We start from the raw sequence: 16,561 nt of genomic DNA on the forward strand, positions 1-16,561 counted from the left end.
TCATAAGTATTCAGACCCTTTGCAGTGACACTCATATTTAACTCACATGCTGTCCATTTCTTCTGATCCTAATTGAGATGGTTCTGCTCCTTCATTGGAGTCCAGCTTTGTTTAATTAAACTGATTGGACTTGATTAGAAAAGGCACACACTTGTCTATACCTTACAGGTCACAGTGCATGTCAGAGCAAATGAGAATCATGAGGTCGAAGGAACTGCCCAAGGAGCTCAGAGACAGAATTGTGGCAAGGCACAGATCTGGCCAAGGGTACAAAATAATTTCTGCAGCACTAAAGGTTCCTAAGAGCACAGTGACCTCTATAATCCTTAAATGGAAGAAGTTTGGGATGACCAGAACTCTTCCTGGACCTGGCTGTCCAGCCATAATGAGCAATCGTGGGAAAAGAGCCTTGGTGAGAGGTAAAGAAGAACCCAAAGATCACTGTGTCTGAGCTCCAGAGATGCAGTAGGGAGATGGGAGAACGTTCCACAAAGTCAACTATCACTGCAGCCCTCCACCAGTCGGGGCTTTATGGCAGAGTGGCGCGACGGAAGACTCTCCTCAGTGCCAGACATACTGTATGAAAGCCTGCATAGAGTTTGTTAAAAAACACATGAAGGAATCCCAGACTATGAGAAATAAGATTCTCTGGTCTGATGAGACCAAGATTGAACTTTTTGTTGTTAATTCTAAGCGGTATGTGTGGAAAAAACCAGGCACTGCTCATCACTTGCCCAAACTCCTTCCAAAATCTGAACTGAGAGGTACACAAAAATGAGTGGTTTGATAAAACTGTAACCATATATAATGGTAAAAGAAAACACAACACATCTATCACATCAAAACTGCATGCACAGGTTCCTCTGAGCATTTGTCTTCCATGTCAGGTAAAGAAAACAGGATGATGGCTCACACTATGAAAAAATAAAACAAAAAAAAAAACTAAAGTATGACATAGAATAGGTCACACACTTGCGTGTGACGGAATAGTGATGAAATCTTTGTACGATTGATGAAAATTGATGTAATCACCAAAATGTAAATGCTAAATAAACACACACACAAACATAATTAAGGAGTTTTATACCCAAAAACAATGTGTTGAGACAACATGAACAAAAACACACTTGACACACATACTGTAGCTGGTAGTTTGAGAGTGCAATGTTTGATGCAAAAGGAGCTTTTTTTCTGTCTTGTTCCATTAGTATTAGCAGCATGTGGTCACCATACAATAATAATAAAGTGAAATGCAGTGAACCTGGAGGCTGATCTGGAGTCAAGATCAAAAGGCAATAGTTCACCCACGTTATTGCAGAGCACTCATCTCTGGAGTTTTTAAAAAAAAAATCCTCTCTCATCCGTTTTCTTCAGTCTCTTAAAATGTAAAAACGTGTTCCTTCTCTGTGACACTCAAGCCTTCCTCATTTAAACATGTTCTCAGTCGAGCTTCAATGTCCTCTTCATTTTTTTCCCACCTCAGTCAGACATCACTGTGTTCTCTCGAACTTGCCAAGTTTCTTTGGGTCTCTGCTCGGCATGCACCAGTCATCAGCCTCTATACTGGTCTGGTAATGACGTAAGGCTGACTTGTTGAACACAGGGAGTCTCTCCACGGACTCTGAGGACAGAGCCTGGAAATACAGCACGGATGGCGACTAATTACGTTTTATCACTAGAATTTGTATACTCTGTTCCAGGTGACTCATCAGTCATTCATACTTGTTGAATAAAGACAGAGGAAGCTAGTTAACAGTCTAATCACATCTGTGTATCGTAATGAATGACAGTTGGCTTTTTTTATTGAGTTTACTCTGTGCCAAGCCACGGCTCTATCTTTAAGGGTCAACAAAGTCAACTTCTAAAGTGATACACATCTCTGGCTCATTGATAAAGAATATGAGAACTTTGGCTTTAACAGTTAATCGTCTGTGTTTTTCTCACCTTCAAGTATATAACAGCTGCGGTACCGTAGCCTTCCATGGAGTACAGCTGAAGGTCCCCCTGAAAATACTTGGCATACAAGCGGGAGATGGGCAGGCCATAGCCAAAACCAGCCTGCAGAACAAAGACATTGCAAAAGTTTTTTTCTTCCTTATTTGCTAGAATTGGATTGGATTTTATTTATTTCGAACAAAAATTAAGAAAGAAACATTTGTTCGAGGTACTCATCAGTACTGTTTCTTTGAATCAGGGGGTTTCGGCCTTTTTAACACGAGACACTATCATCAAAGGTGGCCAGCTACAGGGTGATCAAACCTGAACTTGCGTCCTATAACTGTTTCCAACTATCTCCTCTCTGTCGCTTTGGGCTACTTCACACTCAGTCTGTGCCCTTTGATCTTTTATCTCCTGAGGAAGTGTCTGCTCTTTGATCTCTTTCTTTAAAATTCTCTGTGGCTGGGTGGAGTCCTCCACCGGCATTTCTGCGGCTGTACCAAACTCTTTAATGACACGGGTGTTGATGCTCTGCAAACTGTATATATATTTAATTAACTGCACCAATAAACTATGAATATAGTAACACTATAAATACAGTATATCATGACAGTTTAGTACATACTTACAGTATACTGTATACAGACATATTAATAATCAATGGATTTAATAAACAATAGTAGAATATATATAAAAATAATTAGTTGCCTTTATTACAATAGGTCAGTGGTTCCCCACTTTGGGAATCTGGGCGATACGTGATTTTACGTAATATTCAATAAACAAATGATAGTAATGGATGTATATATTACAGCTATAGATATATTTCCAAGATTTACATTGTATATTATGTAAAACACAATCAATATGTTCAATATTCATCCACTGTTAATACAGCCGATCTTCCTCCTTGCACCAGGGTGACATCAGGCTTTGAAAACTGCACGTCTCTACAACAGTGTGTGTGTGCGTGTGCGTGTGCGTGTGTGTGTGTGTGTGTGTGTGTGCGCGTGTGCGTTTCCTCACCAGAGGTGCGTTACGAGAGTTGTCCTCGTGGACAGGACTGGGAGCCGTAGAATACATGTAGCTGAAGAGACGTTCAATCTTCCTCAGCGGGACTCCGCCTCCTTTGTCAGACATCTAATAATAAAGGCAAAGCATCCAATGCTTTACAATAAACCTACATTGAAATACAGTATATTTACATCCCGGTACAACGTCCAATCAGCTGCGTGTCCAGCCATCAAACTCTGTGTACTCGTTTACCTTGATAGTGAGGTCCTCGGCACCCAGCGCTACGTGGACTTTGATCGGTGGCAACGTGGGGCTCGTCTCGTGAGTCTCAACTGTCGCTCTCATGGCATTCTGAGGACATGCATTACAAAACGCTTTAGCACACGCACAGTGACACAGTGTGAACATTCCTGGTTTCCTTTTTATTTTTTTGTGAGTGCACTGCACCTTGAAGAGCTCGAACAGCATGTGGTAGAGATGGGAAGGCACATAGACAATGTGTAGAGGCTGACCAGGACTTTTGGCTACAATAGATGTTGATGACAAAATAAAATCTATTGTAGATAATTGGGTTAAACCCAACACGAACCATTTATAATCCAGCAGGAAGTTTTAAATGCAGGTTTTGATAGCAGTAGATAGCGTTGAGTAGTAATCAATCTTTAACATGTTGTTAAATTGAAAACTTACCGTTAACTTCTCTGATCTCCATATCAGGAGAGGTCAGGTAATATTGCTCACACAGCATCTTTGAAGTCTCATAAGCATCTGTAAAAGAAATCAACAAAAAAAACAACCTCTGCATGATTTCTGTGGACTTTTCTTTTAAAAACAACAACAAAAAACCTTTATCTAACCAGTAAGATTTAATTGACTCCTAAAAAAAATCCCTCGAAAGTGTCATAAAAAAACTTGTCATTATAACTTATTATCCCGTGGGGTCATTGAGAGCAGTTTACACTCATAAACCCTGTGTTGAGATGACGTTTATTACATCTATTACTTTAATAACACTAGGTAATAAATCCTTAATCAGTAACCTGTCTAAACATGTGTTTAGTGCGTGCTTTGGTGTGGGTGTACCTTTTACTACTTCAACAACATCACAGGTGGGGTCGATGCTGCCAATGTGCTTGGGATGGGCTGGATTAACACTGCCATCGAAGATTAATGCTACAAGAGAAGCAACAAACACTCCGTCTGAACAATATAATGAGAATTACAGAGAATAATAAGAGGATGACATTTGATCATCAGCAGAGAAAAAGGTCACAAAGCTGCTTGTAAAGAGGCGAGCTGTGGGTGTTAACATTAACAGTCATGTTGAGTTAACTCACAGTCAATCACAGAGTGCTATACTGACTGTGCTGGTTCATGAGCATGCGTGTGGAGATGCGGCTCATGTAGAAGCGGTCCAGGAAGTACTGAACGTTCTGGTTGGTGACAGGATCCACGCCAAAAGCGTCTTTGTACTCGACCACGCCCTGAGCCATGGTGGGCACCACGTTGTTGTGGCGATTCCGGATGTTGACAAGCGTCTGTGTAAAGCTGGGATTTAAAACAAAAAAAAAAAAAGAAAAAAAGGAGGGGGACACAAAAATGTGGGTATTACCGTAGCTGCATGAAAGAACCCACACACCATGACTCTGTGATATACAGCTCATAGAAACATACAGTGTAACGTTTATTCTCTTTAAAGTAAGAATCAAGCATAGGCTAACATTACATGTCAGATACAAGTCAGCAGATATATGACAAATAATGTAATTGTAAACTTGTTGGACTGATTTAATCGGGTTCAAATGCTGATTAGTTTACATATGCTTTAAAGCTGCAGTATGTATAATCGTGAGACTTGTATAGAAACAACCACGCTCCCCCCTTCCCTCCCTGTTTGGAAACCTATCATCCCTTACCGGTATTCTCGTGAATGCCCACAACTGTGGCGTCTTTTTTCTACATAGAGACTAGTGACAAATGTAGGGGCTTTATCTTGTGTGAATGCGCTTTGACTTTAGTCAGGCAGCCAATATTAACACCGCAAACCAGCTCATGGAGCACTTTGTTTGTAAAAAAAAATCTCTGCATCATGCTCCTAAACTATCCCGCTTCTAAAACTCTTATACAGGGCCAAGAGAAGAAGAAGAGGTTCATGGTCCACTCAGAACACTTCGGATTACAATATGCTCAAATGTGATTATGGATTTTTGAAGGAATGAAGCCAAAAAGACATACTGCAGCTTTAATTGTTTATTCTATATTGGGCTTATCAATATTTGAATAAAAAACAGTGTGATCAACATTTTTAAAGACCAAATGTGTTCATTAGTTCTTAATCAGATTTATGTTGTGAGAAGAGGGGAAAAGGATCTTTAAACAGTGAACAGTTATCAACCCCTGCTTTATATAACATGGCAATTTAGAAAGTGTAAGTATAACCTTTATGTATATTACCAAGCTCAGTAAGTTGATTCAGGATTATAAATCAAACAATCAAACAAACAAGTCATTAACTCTTTATAAGACCTTTGTTCCCTCCTTGCACCTTCAATGTTGTTTTTTTCATTCAGTTCAATTCAACTTTGGTTATATAGCGCAAATTACAATAAAGTCATCTCAATGCGCTTAACAATATATAAAGTTCATAGTAAGAAAAAAAGAACCCAACAAGTGTGCTTAATGTGTGCTAAATAAATAAATGAAATAAAAATAAATTACATTTTGGACCAGATCATGATGGTAGCTGGTCAAATCTCAAACCACCCAGCAGTCAAAAATATAAAAACATGTAAAGGTAAACTCTAAAGTGTATTTATTGTTATAAAACAAGTTTCCTGTGCGGGTAAATACTACAATATATCTTGCAGTTGAACTGTGAACCTTGGTGCCAGTCGATCATGTTATGTAAACACATTAGATAACTGCACAAGTTTCCACAACAGATGTGAGTTATGATCAGAAAACGAATCTGACTGTAAACAAAGTGTTTCCTACAGGAGTTTTTCTTCTGCTAAGCTGACTGCTTATGGATTAAAAGATGAAGACGTGAGGATACAATCATTGTATCTTTCTGACTTAATTAAATTCATATCAATTTAACTTTATTTGCATAGCGCAAAATACAACAAAGTCATCTCAATGTGCTTATCAAAATATAAAATTAATAGTAAGAAAGAAAAAAAACAACAAGATCCACATGAACAAGCATGAACACTTACCCTGTGAGAACATTCCTGTCACTTGGGTTTTTCTCTAAAAATTCTGCAAGTTCCATCAAACTCTGCGAATACCTGGGGTTGAAAAAAAAAAAAAAAAAACAAGTACAAACTTTTACCTTCTTAAGTAAGATAACAGCAAGAAGTTTCAAACAATCTAATGTGGATTTAATTTGTGTAAAAACATGTATAATAATTCCATATGCTTTTTTATTGTACATAATTCTGTATGATCTCCTCAGGGTTGATCTCAGTTCTGGTGCTCTTAGATCTCAGTGCAGCCTTCAATACAGTGGATCATCATCTACTGCTGCAGAGACTCGAAAGCATTTTTGGGATTAAAGAAACAGCGCTAGGTTGGTTTAATCCTACCTTTCAGACAAAATCCACTTTGTTAATGTTAATAATCTGTCCTCAGCGCACGCCAGAGTTAATCATGGAGTTCCACAAGGTTCAGTTTTGGAACCAATACCCTTTACATTATACAGTATATGCTTCCACTAGGTAACATTATCAGAGAACATAATATAATTGTCCATTGCTATGCGGATGATACACAGCTTTATCTGTCAATGAAACCAGATGAAACTTATCAGTTATTAAAACTCCAGGCTTGTCTTAAAGACATAACTTTCTTGTTCTTAATCAGGATAAAACTTAAGTGATTTTATTTGGTCCAAAACACTTCAGAGATAAATTATCAGAGCAAATAGTGTCTCTGGATGGCATTACTCTGTCACCCAGCACCACAGTAAAAAACTTACTGACTTTACTTTTAACTCTACTATCAAACAAATCTCAAGGACAGCCTTCTTCCACCTCCGTAATATCTCTAAAATAAGGAATATCTTGGCCCAGAGTGATGCTGAAAAACTAATCCATGCATTTATTACATCTAGATTAAATTATTGTAACTCCCTACTGTCAGGATGTCCTAGTAACTCACTAAAAAGTCTCCAGTTAATTCAGAATGCTGCAGCTAGAATACTAACAGGTACTAACAGGAGAGAGCATGTTTGTCCAGAAGTAGAACAGGAGGCAGAGCGTTGAGCAACCAGACTCCACGCCTTTGGGACCAGCTCCCAATCTTAGTACGGCAAGCTGCTACTCTCCCCACCTTTAAAAATAAACTCAAAACCTACTTATTTGCTAAAGAAAATATCGTATAATAGCAATAACCTAAAATGAACATGGTCTTGTTGTTTGGTCACAATCACAGACCATTACACATAAATGGTCAACATCTCAGACCATTGTGAGAGACTGTTACAATCATAATCTACTCATTTACTAAAGCGTACATCGTATAGTTGCATACTCAGAGCATGATGGATGGCCACGAGACATTAAATATTAATATTAACCTAACCACTAGAACGAGTATATCATAATCTATCATGTTTCTCCAGCAGTCTGAGCATTCTCCTCGCTCTCCAAGGGCTCTCTTTTCCGTTTCAGGTGTCTTGATGTTGGAGCTGGCGGTTCCTGATTGATGGTTTGAGGCTCAACTAGTCTGGGACACTTGGATGGACTGATCAATGGTTCACGGCTCAACTAGTCTGGGACATTTGGATGACCTATCCTTTTCTGTTCACTAACCCCAACCAGTCAAAGCGGATGGCTGCCACTTCTGAACCTGGTTCTGCTGGAGATTTCTTCCCATAAAAAGAGGGAGTTTTTTTTCTTCTCACTGTCGCTAAATGCTTGTTCATGTGGATCTTGTTGGGTTCTTTCTTTCTTTCTTACTATGGATCATATATTTTAAGAGCGCTGAGATGACTTTTTTTTGTAATTTGCGCAATATAAATAAAGTTGAGTTGAGTTGTATAGTTGTAAAGTAATAATTCAATTTAATAAAAACAAGCCTTCAGCTGTATATCATGGGCTTGGTATCAAGGCTTAGTGGATAAAGAACTCAATGAGTCACTATTACACACTTCAGAAAAACTAGGTGAAAGGTGACCTGTCGTGTGTAGCTGCATTTTCCACACACGCTGTATGACCCCTAACTAACCTTCAACCATTTTTATTTTTATTTTTTTACTAAAACCTGCAAAAGCACCAGAACATCATGGCGAGAAAGAATATTTCCAAGAAAAGTTCACAGATTTCAGCTGTTTGTTTATCAGCTGCGATACAAGGGGATTGATCAACGGTTTGGTCTCAAATGCAGAAGTGGGAGTGAGTGAGCTCTGCAGAGCAGGACCTGTGGCCAAATATAGTTGGTGTTAAAGTTTTTTGGGGGGGTTTATTTAGGAAAAAGGGGGTGGAGTCACGGCTTTAGTTGTCAGTAGGCGAGGGCTTCATGGAGCATTATCATCACATGATAGGGTGAGTTCAACGCGAGGCTAAAGGGAAGCAGATGCAGCGGCTGCAAAGGTCATGAACTGGCTCCTGTTTGAGATTAGAATAGAAAAGCTAAACTGGGTCTTCTTTTTTTTTTTTTTAAATCTATAGTCATTTCTATCAATGACAAAAACATGTTCCTGACCTGTTCACATTTTTTCCACTTCCCCTCCTTAACACCCTTGTTCTCAGTGAACTGTAAATGTTTACAACTCATCAGTCCGTGAATGAAACCAGCAGTGCACTTTGAAACAGGCTTTAAAATGCTGGTCACCACAACTAGGATGCTGGGGCGAAGTTTCCTCATGTACAATTAAAGCAAAAAAAACCAAAACAAAACAACTACGTGTTGGGTCAATGTATAAAAATGTTATGATACAGCATAATCTCATCATGTGCAATGAGGAAGACTCAGAAACAACAATAAAAAACAGAGCAGGACCTAAAAAAAAGCAAGTAGCAAGTGTCGATAAAGGGAGAGGTTTTTCCCCCTTATCTTAGGTTAGAGTGGTTGGGATACGTTCACCACGCTCCTGCCTGTGTGAGGTAGCTCAGCTTAAACTTATTACCCAATAGTCCAAAAACATGAGTGATAGAAATATCAATAAATGATTACATTTTACCATAAACCATGCCCTTAAATTGACCTCTCTGTACTTTGAGCGTTCATTCTGTTTAAATAGTGGTGCAGAAACACTTGAACACTGTTGTTTATCAAGCTTCTTTTGCTAAAAGAGATAATATTTGACCAAAATGAACTATTCTTGCAGGAAAATATTATTTTACAGTTCTCAAAGTGAAAATCAAGCCAATGCAAATCAGGGTCAGAAGAATACATTTAAAAATTAACAAGGGGTGTCCTGATACTACTTGTTCAATTCCGACACGATACAGATAATCCATCCTTGCACATTAACCAATCCAATACCGATCGGATCCGATATAGGCAATATGACTTACAGTTTTTTGTAGAGTGGAATGTTGGAAAAACGCTTGATCAATTCACATTATTTGAACAGAGAACAATAGTTAGCAACAGCAGGTATCAGAAACAACTGACCCATTAATTGATTATTATTACACAATGAGTTACACATGTTTAAAAATAATTGAACAACTGAATAAAGTAAATAAAAAGGTTAAATAGACGACCCAGAAAAATAACCCAAATAAACCTAATAAAAGCAAAGTATGTATCGGAGAGTGGTTATATCAAGTGGTTTTAGATGCAGGCCGAAATAACCTGATATGCGTTTTTTTGTTTTGTTTTTTTTGCTGATATCGCACTGAAATCTGATATCAATATCGGATCAGGACACCCTTAAAATCAAGGACAATATGTAGGGAAAATTGCACACTCTGGACAAGTTATTAGAAAGACAAATAAGATGCAACTTGAGTCTATTATTCAATATAACGCACAACAATGTAATCTATTGAGAATATTTGCAATACTATGATGAATAAATATTAGTCAACACTAAGGACTGCAGATTTATAAAAGATCAGAGCCATTTAGAATATTGTAAACCTGAACATACAGTGGGGCACAAATTGTGCAAGTTCTCCCACTTAAAAAGATGAGAGAGGCCTGTAATTTTCATCATAGGTATACCTCAACTATGAGAGACAAAATGAGAAACATTGTAGGATTATTAATGAATTTATTTGCAAATTATGATGGAAAATATGTATTTGGTCAATAACAAAAGTTAATCAATACTTTGTAATGTACCCTTTGTTGGCAATGACAGAGGTCAAATGTTTTCTGTAAGTCTTCACACACTGTTGCTGGTATTTTGGTCCATTCCTCCATGCAGATCTCCTCTGGTGCAGTGATGTTTTGGAGCTGTCGCTCGGCAACACGGACTTTCAACTCCCTCAAAAGGTTTTCTATGGGGTTGAGATCTGGAGACTGGCTAGGCCACTCCAGGACCTTGAAATGCTTTCTTAAAGCCACTCCTTCGTTGCCCGGGCGGTGTGTTTGGGATCATTGTCATGTTGAAAGACCCAGCCATGTTTCATCTTCAATGCCCTTGTTGATGAAGGAGGTTTTCACTCAAAATCTCATGATACATGGCCCCATTCATTCTTTTCTTTATACAGATCAGTTGTCCTGTCCCTTTGCAGAGAAACATTCCCAAAGCATGATGTTACCACCCCCATGCTTTACAGTAGGTATCGTATTCTTTCTCCTCCAAACACGACGAGTTGAGTTTTTACCAAAAAGTTCTATTTTGGTTTCATCTGACAATATGACAATCACCCAATCCTCTTCTGGATCATGCAAATGCTCTGTAGCAAACTTCAGATGGGCCCGGACATGTACTGGCTTAAGCAGGAAGACACGCCTGGCACTGCAGGATTTAAGTCCCTGGCGGGGTATTGTGTTATTGAGGTAGCCTTTGTTACTTTGGTCCCAGCTCTCTGCAGGTCATTCACTAGGTCCCCCCATGTGGTTCTGGGATTTTTGCTCACTGTTCTTGTGATCATTTTGACCCCACGGGGTGAGATCTTACATGGAGCCCCAGATCGAGGGAGATTATCAGTGGTCTTGTATGTCTTCCATTTTCTAATAATTGCTCCCACAGTTGATTTCTTCACACCAAGCTGCTGACCTATTGCAGAGTCAATCTTCCCAGCCTGGTGCAGGTCTACAATTTTGTTTCTGGTGTCCTTTGACAGCTCTTTGGTCTTGGCCATAGTGGAGTTTGGAGTGTGACTGTTTGAGGTTGTGGACAGGTGTCTTTTATACTGATAACGTGTTCAAACAGGTGCTATTAATACAGGTAACAAGTGGAGGACAGTGGAGCCTCTTAAAGAAGAAGTTACAGGTCTGTGAGAGCCAGAAATCTTGCTTGTTTGTAGGTGACCAAATACTTATTTTACCGAGGGATTTATCAATTAATTCATTAAAAATCCCACAATGTGATTGTCTGAATTTTTTTTTCTCATTTTGTCACTTATAGTTGAGGTATACCTATGATAAAAATGACAGGCCTCTCATCTTTTTAAGCGGGAGAACTTACACAATTAGTGGCTGACAATACTTTTTTGTCCCACTGTATATTAATGTGTTTACATTCAGATTTAGTAATAAATGTATTGCTTCGGCATCCTACCAGCTGGTGAGGAGCTTTAGTGATGGAGTGCCGAGGAGTTTGTCGGGGAGGAAGTCTATTTCCTTCATGATGTTGGCCAGTCTGACAGGAAGTTCCTGTCGCAGGAACACAAAGGAGGTCTTCTCGCATGCATTGGCCGAGCCTGCAGTCACATGAGGAACAGACTCAGTGAAAAGTGTCACAAACTATAGCAGGGGTGTCAAACTCATGTTAGCTCAGGGGCCTAATACGGAGCAGTTTGATCTCAAGAGGGCCTTAGTTTGCACTTGTACGTATACATACATAGAATAAAAAATATGTAAGAAACTGACAATATCCAACCAATAAGTGACAGATATCAGTCCCAACAGGATCTTCACTTTAAATTCCCTAGATTTGTGACCAGATTGTATTTAATGAAGGAAATTGTGTAATAGTTTGAGGAAAATGAGAACATTTTGTAAGAATTTTGAGGTTTTTTCTCAACAGTTTAACAGTTTAGCACTATCCAAGCCAAAAGGGACAGATATCAGTCACTGCAGGATCTGCACTTAGATTTCTTTTATTTTGTGACCAATTTTTATTGAACAATGGAACATTTTGTGGAATAATTTGAGAAAAATATCTAAAATTTGGAAAAATTTAGGGTTATTTCAACAATTTGAAACTAGAAATGACAGCCATTGTGTGTTATAAGCATTGGGGAAAACTGTGAGCCTTGCTAATATTGTGGATTTTTATTGAATTTGTGAACTGGATTATTGGGTAATTGACACAATTCATGTTTTCTCTGTCATTTTTACTTTCTCCTGCGGGCCACATGGGATGCTCTAAAGGGCCGGATTTGGCCCCAGAGCCTTGAGTTTGACACAGGTGGACTTGAGCAATGATTCTCAAACTTTTTCCCATATTTCTGAATCCAATTGTAATTGACCCCAACCCTGCCTAGGGGTACACGTACCCCCATTTGAGAAACACTGGTCTAGAGCAGTGGGTCTCAAACTTTTCAGCCCGCGACCCCCAAAATAAAGGTGCCAGAGACCGGGGACCCCCACTGTACCTGAAGGTAGTTGAACAAACACATTCAAGAAGTAATTTTAAAAATTTGAACAATTAGTTTAAATTGGCAAATAATGGGCGTGACAAATCGTGAATGTGGTTAAATTGGGGGGAAAAAAACATGAAATATGGTGAAAAGTGGTTAAAAGTGACAATAATGGGTCAACATATGTGACAACAGGTGGGAAAGGGTTCTTAAGTGCTGAAAAATGTCTTGAAAGTGGGGGAAAAATGTGCAGAAGAAGCATTGAAATTTGATGGAGAAGTGGCAGAAATGGGAGCAATGTAGCAAAAAATTCCTTAAAATGAGTAAAACTATGGCAAGTTAAGTGTAGTTGCAGAAAAAAAGGTAAAAACTGAGAAAAATGGACTCATTGTTCAAAAAATGTTTCTTGAAGGCATCTGGCGAGCTCCTTTCAGTGTCTCGCGACCCAAAATAGGGTCCCGACCCCAACTTTGAGAACCACTGGACTAGAGCAACAACATAGGTAGATCTGCATGGTTTCATCCTCCTCAACATGGCCCTTCCTCAGAGCAGAGATGCAAAAATAAAGCCCAGTGAAGGTAAAATGTCCAGTTTACACCTGTCTGTCTGTCTGTCTGTCTGTCTGTCTGTCTGTCTGTCACTGACCTAAACAACCAAATCAGCTGAAAGAGGACAAACAAAGGTTGTGTAACAGCCACGTAAGTAACACAGTGTAACGCCAACACCAGGTTGTTCCATTGTTACTAACACATACACTGAGCTAACTCACCAAAGTCAATGAACTGTTTCATGGACAAAGGAGAAGGAGAGAACTTGGAGAACCTCTCCACCAGCCTCGGTATTCCAGCAGCAGAGCCGTTTTTCAGCAGAAACTGAGCGAACTTCATGTTTCCCCTCTAACAGACCCCCAGGGTCAGAGTACCAGGGACAAACTGTCCTTCTCCGCTCCAGCACAGCCAGTGTTTGGGGGTTAGCTGCTCTGAAACTCGGCGTCCTGCACACTAGGACCAGACCCTCACAACATGGCTCAGGATGCCGGCTATGAATCCACTAACAGCCGTAGCTTCAGGCACTTTGCTGCCATGTCTGAAATCACTTTAGTTTAGTGCCCTTCAAGGCAAACACAGCGAGGGCTGGGCCGCGTTGTTATTGGGCGGGGCCACGGTTGACTGACCTAAGATACAACCAATAAGCGTCAAGTAGTGCAGTGTGTGGGCGGAGACCAGAGTTCGAACGGCACAATAATAGTCAACATTATGTATAGAGCGCCCCCTATAGAGGAGAACCCGGAAGTGTTACTGTTTTTACACGAAAGAAAGAAAGATGCTTGCTGATTATAGGGATTTTCACAATTTTAATTTGTTGGACAAGATAAATTAAGTTTTATTTAATTGTCGGTCGAAACATGTTCAAACATCTTCCTACTCCTTTTTGAACACATTAACATTTGCATCTGTACAGATGGATGTGCTGTGTGTGTATTGCTGCTATGCATTGCTTTCACAGATGCTTATTACGATATTGTAATAAAGATAAAGACAATCTATTTATTGTTGCATGTTTTCTACCTGCATGAGCCAATATATACAGATATATGAAAATAGTCTGGCACCATTTCTCTTTTTGTGTTTTACAGTTTAAGAATATTTCAGATATTGTCATAAAACAATGGACAAAGATAAATTTGTACATATTTGATGATGATGATGATGATGATGATGATGGTTTGGATTTATATAGAACTTTTTTCAAGGAGAGTCAAAGTGCATATAACACATTTATATCTGTTTCCTTAATAAAACTAGATAACAGATGTCTACAAAAACACAATAGTCAGTGTCATGCATTCAGTGAAAAGACTGTAGTCAGAATGGAATAGAATAGAATAGAATAGAGGGGGACTATAACTACCATACTTTATTGATCCCATTAATGCTTTTCTTGATTTATGTGCCACGACAAAGCAAGAAAATATAGCAATAATACAAAAGGTCAACAGAAAGACAAAAAATGTCATAGTAAAAATATATATTAAAGAGTTGAGAATAACAATAATTAAAGAATGATATTTTAATTGAGGCTGTGGCCAAGTCATGAACATATAGATTTCACACAACTACAGTGAATCAGAGCAAAAAATATAACCAAATTAAGCTGCTGGGAAATTCTTGATGGCTGAATTGTTGTGAAGCCACAATTGTTTTTTTAAGTCTCTATTTTTAAGATTCATTTCCATTTTGGTATTTCTATTGCCTTGAAAACACACTGTAATTTCACCTATCAAATTAATATTATTTAACCAACATAAAAACTATCATATATTTACTCATCCTTTTCTTATGTAATGCTTTTTTTCCTTTTTTTCCTTTTTTTAAAAAAAGATGATAATTACAGTATAAATATCAGAATGCCAGAATCCTAGTACTGTATTAGTGTTTGTTCTATGTGATGCACTCGGCAGCCTGCAGAGGGCGCTGTATCTTTGGAGGAGGGGTTTGAGCTCCTGCTTTTTTTCTCAGCATCATCTTGGTTCTTCCCAGGAATCTGTCAGCGTGTGGAGCACCTGTTTAATGCACCGTCAGTGTGTCTGACAGCTGGAATACTTCACCTGTACACCCTTTAAGACCCTTTATTCTGAAGCCTCGACGGGAGAGTGAAGCATTTGTTGAGTTTTATGTTTTTGTGTCGAGCTGAAGCAGTGAGACAGCATCTTTACCGGTGACACATCATTTTAACAAGGTAGGCGCGTGCGAAACAATGGCATTAATAAAAAATAAATAAAAAAAAGTGTCACAGGTTCAAACCCATTCTTCATCTATGCCTGTTGTTTGTGAGAGTATTATTTGTGACTACATGACAGATAAATGAACGTATTTTACACAGTGATACAGATGCTGTAACTTACACATGAAAGCTAGCAATACATGCGTTCACTCTCTGCTAATATGTAAATAATAGGGTGGGGCGATACACACGTACGATAGACGATAAGGGGCTCGTGATATCGAAACAATGTTTTTGGAAAGGGAAAAATAACCTTTTTATTTGCCTTTAACCCTGGACATACTAACTTACTCTTTCACTCAATAGGAATATATATATATATATATATATATATATATATAGAATAAAAACATCATTACAATCTGGTGTGTAGGAGATTGTGTGAATTTTTTTTATTTATCTGAACCCCCGTGCGATACCACTCTTGACGATACATTTTGTGACATATACACACACACACACACATATATATATATATATATATATATATATATATATATATATATATATATATATATATATATATATATATATATTGATTTTAGCTTTTTGCTGTTATCCCATATTGTCCAACACTTAATCAGCGCTTTGACATGACTTTTGTTTTAATTAGCTCTATATAAATAAAGTTGAATTGAATTCATCAATTCACTGATTTTCAATATTAACTGATGTCTATATATATATATATATATATATATATATATATATATATATATAGACCCCCTACCTAATTATAGGTCACATTATATTCATCTTCTTGGAAATAACACGTTAATCCTACCTTAAATGTTGTGCCTTTTTGGATTTATTTTACCGAAAACAGAAATTTGTCCAAAATAGGAAATCTAATTGAAGCTTTAATATTTGAAAAATTATCGTATTATTTCTATTTAAAATGTTGTCTAAAACAACAGCACATATTGGTGTTTCAATATCGGTGGAAAAACAATACAGATATTGGATAACAACCAATATTACATTTTATGGCTAGTATTGGCTGATAATATCGCCTATATCTAACTTTATTTCTTCCCACCGCACTTTATTAAGGTTTAAATTGCTAATCAAGGTTTTTGGTGGCTGTTATTATTCATCATGTATATATGTTTGTCTGC

The 16,561-nt window shown here is 38.1% G+C and overlaps 2 protein-coding genes across 8 annotated transcripts in view; one reads left to right on the forward strand and one right to left on the reverse strand.

The window, feature by feature from the left end:
- Positions 1-1,066: 1,066 nt before the first annotated feature.
- Positions 1,067-13,809, reverse strand: pdk4 (pyruvate dehydrogenase kinase, isozyme 4). Of its 2 annotated transcripts, XM_028460811.1 has the most exons (11): positions 13,429-13,809; positions 11,636-11,777; positions 6,171-6,242; positions 4,316-4,500; positions 4,036-4,125; positions 3,643-3,720; positions 3,400-3,476; positions 3,205-3,303; positions 2,965-3,078; positions 1,945-2,058; positions 1,067-1,634 (listed from the first exon to the last, which is right to left on the reverse strand). In XM_028460811.1, the coding sequence occupies exons 1-11, from the start codon at positions 13,544-13,546 to the stop codon at positions 1,491-1,493; spliced, it is 1,233 nt and encodes a 410-aa protein (XP_028316612.1). In that variant the 5' UTR covers positions 13,547-13,809; the 3' UTR covers positions 1,067-1,490. The 2 variants fall into 2 exon arrangements, 1 of the variants encoding a protein (XP_028316612.1); XR_003675036.1 differs by lacking the exons at positions 1,067-1,634; positions 1,945-2,058; positions 2,965-3,078; positions 3,205-3,303; positions 3,400-3,476 and having other exon boundaries at positions 3,672-3,720; positions 4,290-4,500.
- Positions 13,138-16,561, forward strand: part of dync1i1a (dynein cytoplasmic 1 intermediate chain 1a) — a 59,806-nt gene continuing 56,382 nt past the window's right edge. For 5 of the 6 annotated variants that reach the window (XM_028460807.1, XM_028460804.1, XM_028460808.1 and 2 more), the window contains exons 1-2: positions 13,138-13,237; positions 15,179-15,398. The gene's annotated coding sequence lies outside the window, so the exon portion shown is untranslated. The remainder of the gene's footprint in view (positions 13,238-15,178; positions 15,399-16,561) is intronic. The other variant, XM_028460803.1, reaches the window with a different exon arrangement.

This window comes from Gouania willdenowi, chromosome 11 (assembly GCF_900634775.1).
Source record: "Gouania willdenowi chromosome 11, fGouWil2.1, whole genome shotgun sequence".
NCBI classification, from domain to species: domain Eukaryota; kingdom Metazoa; phylum Chordata; class Actinopteri; order Blenniiformes; family Gobiesocidae; genus Gouania; species Gouania willdenowi.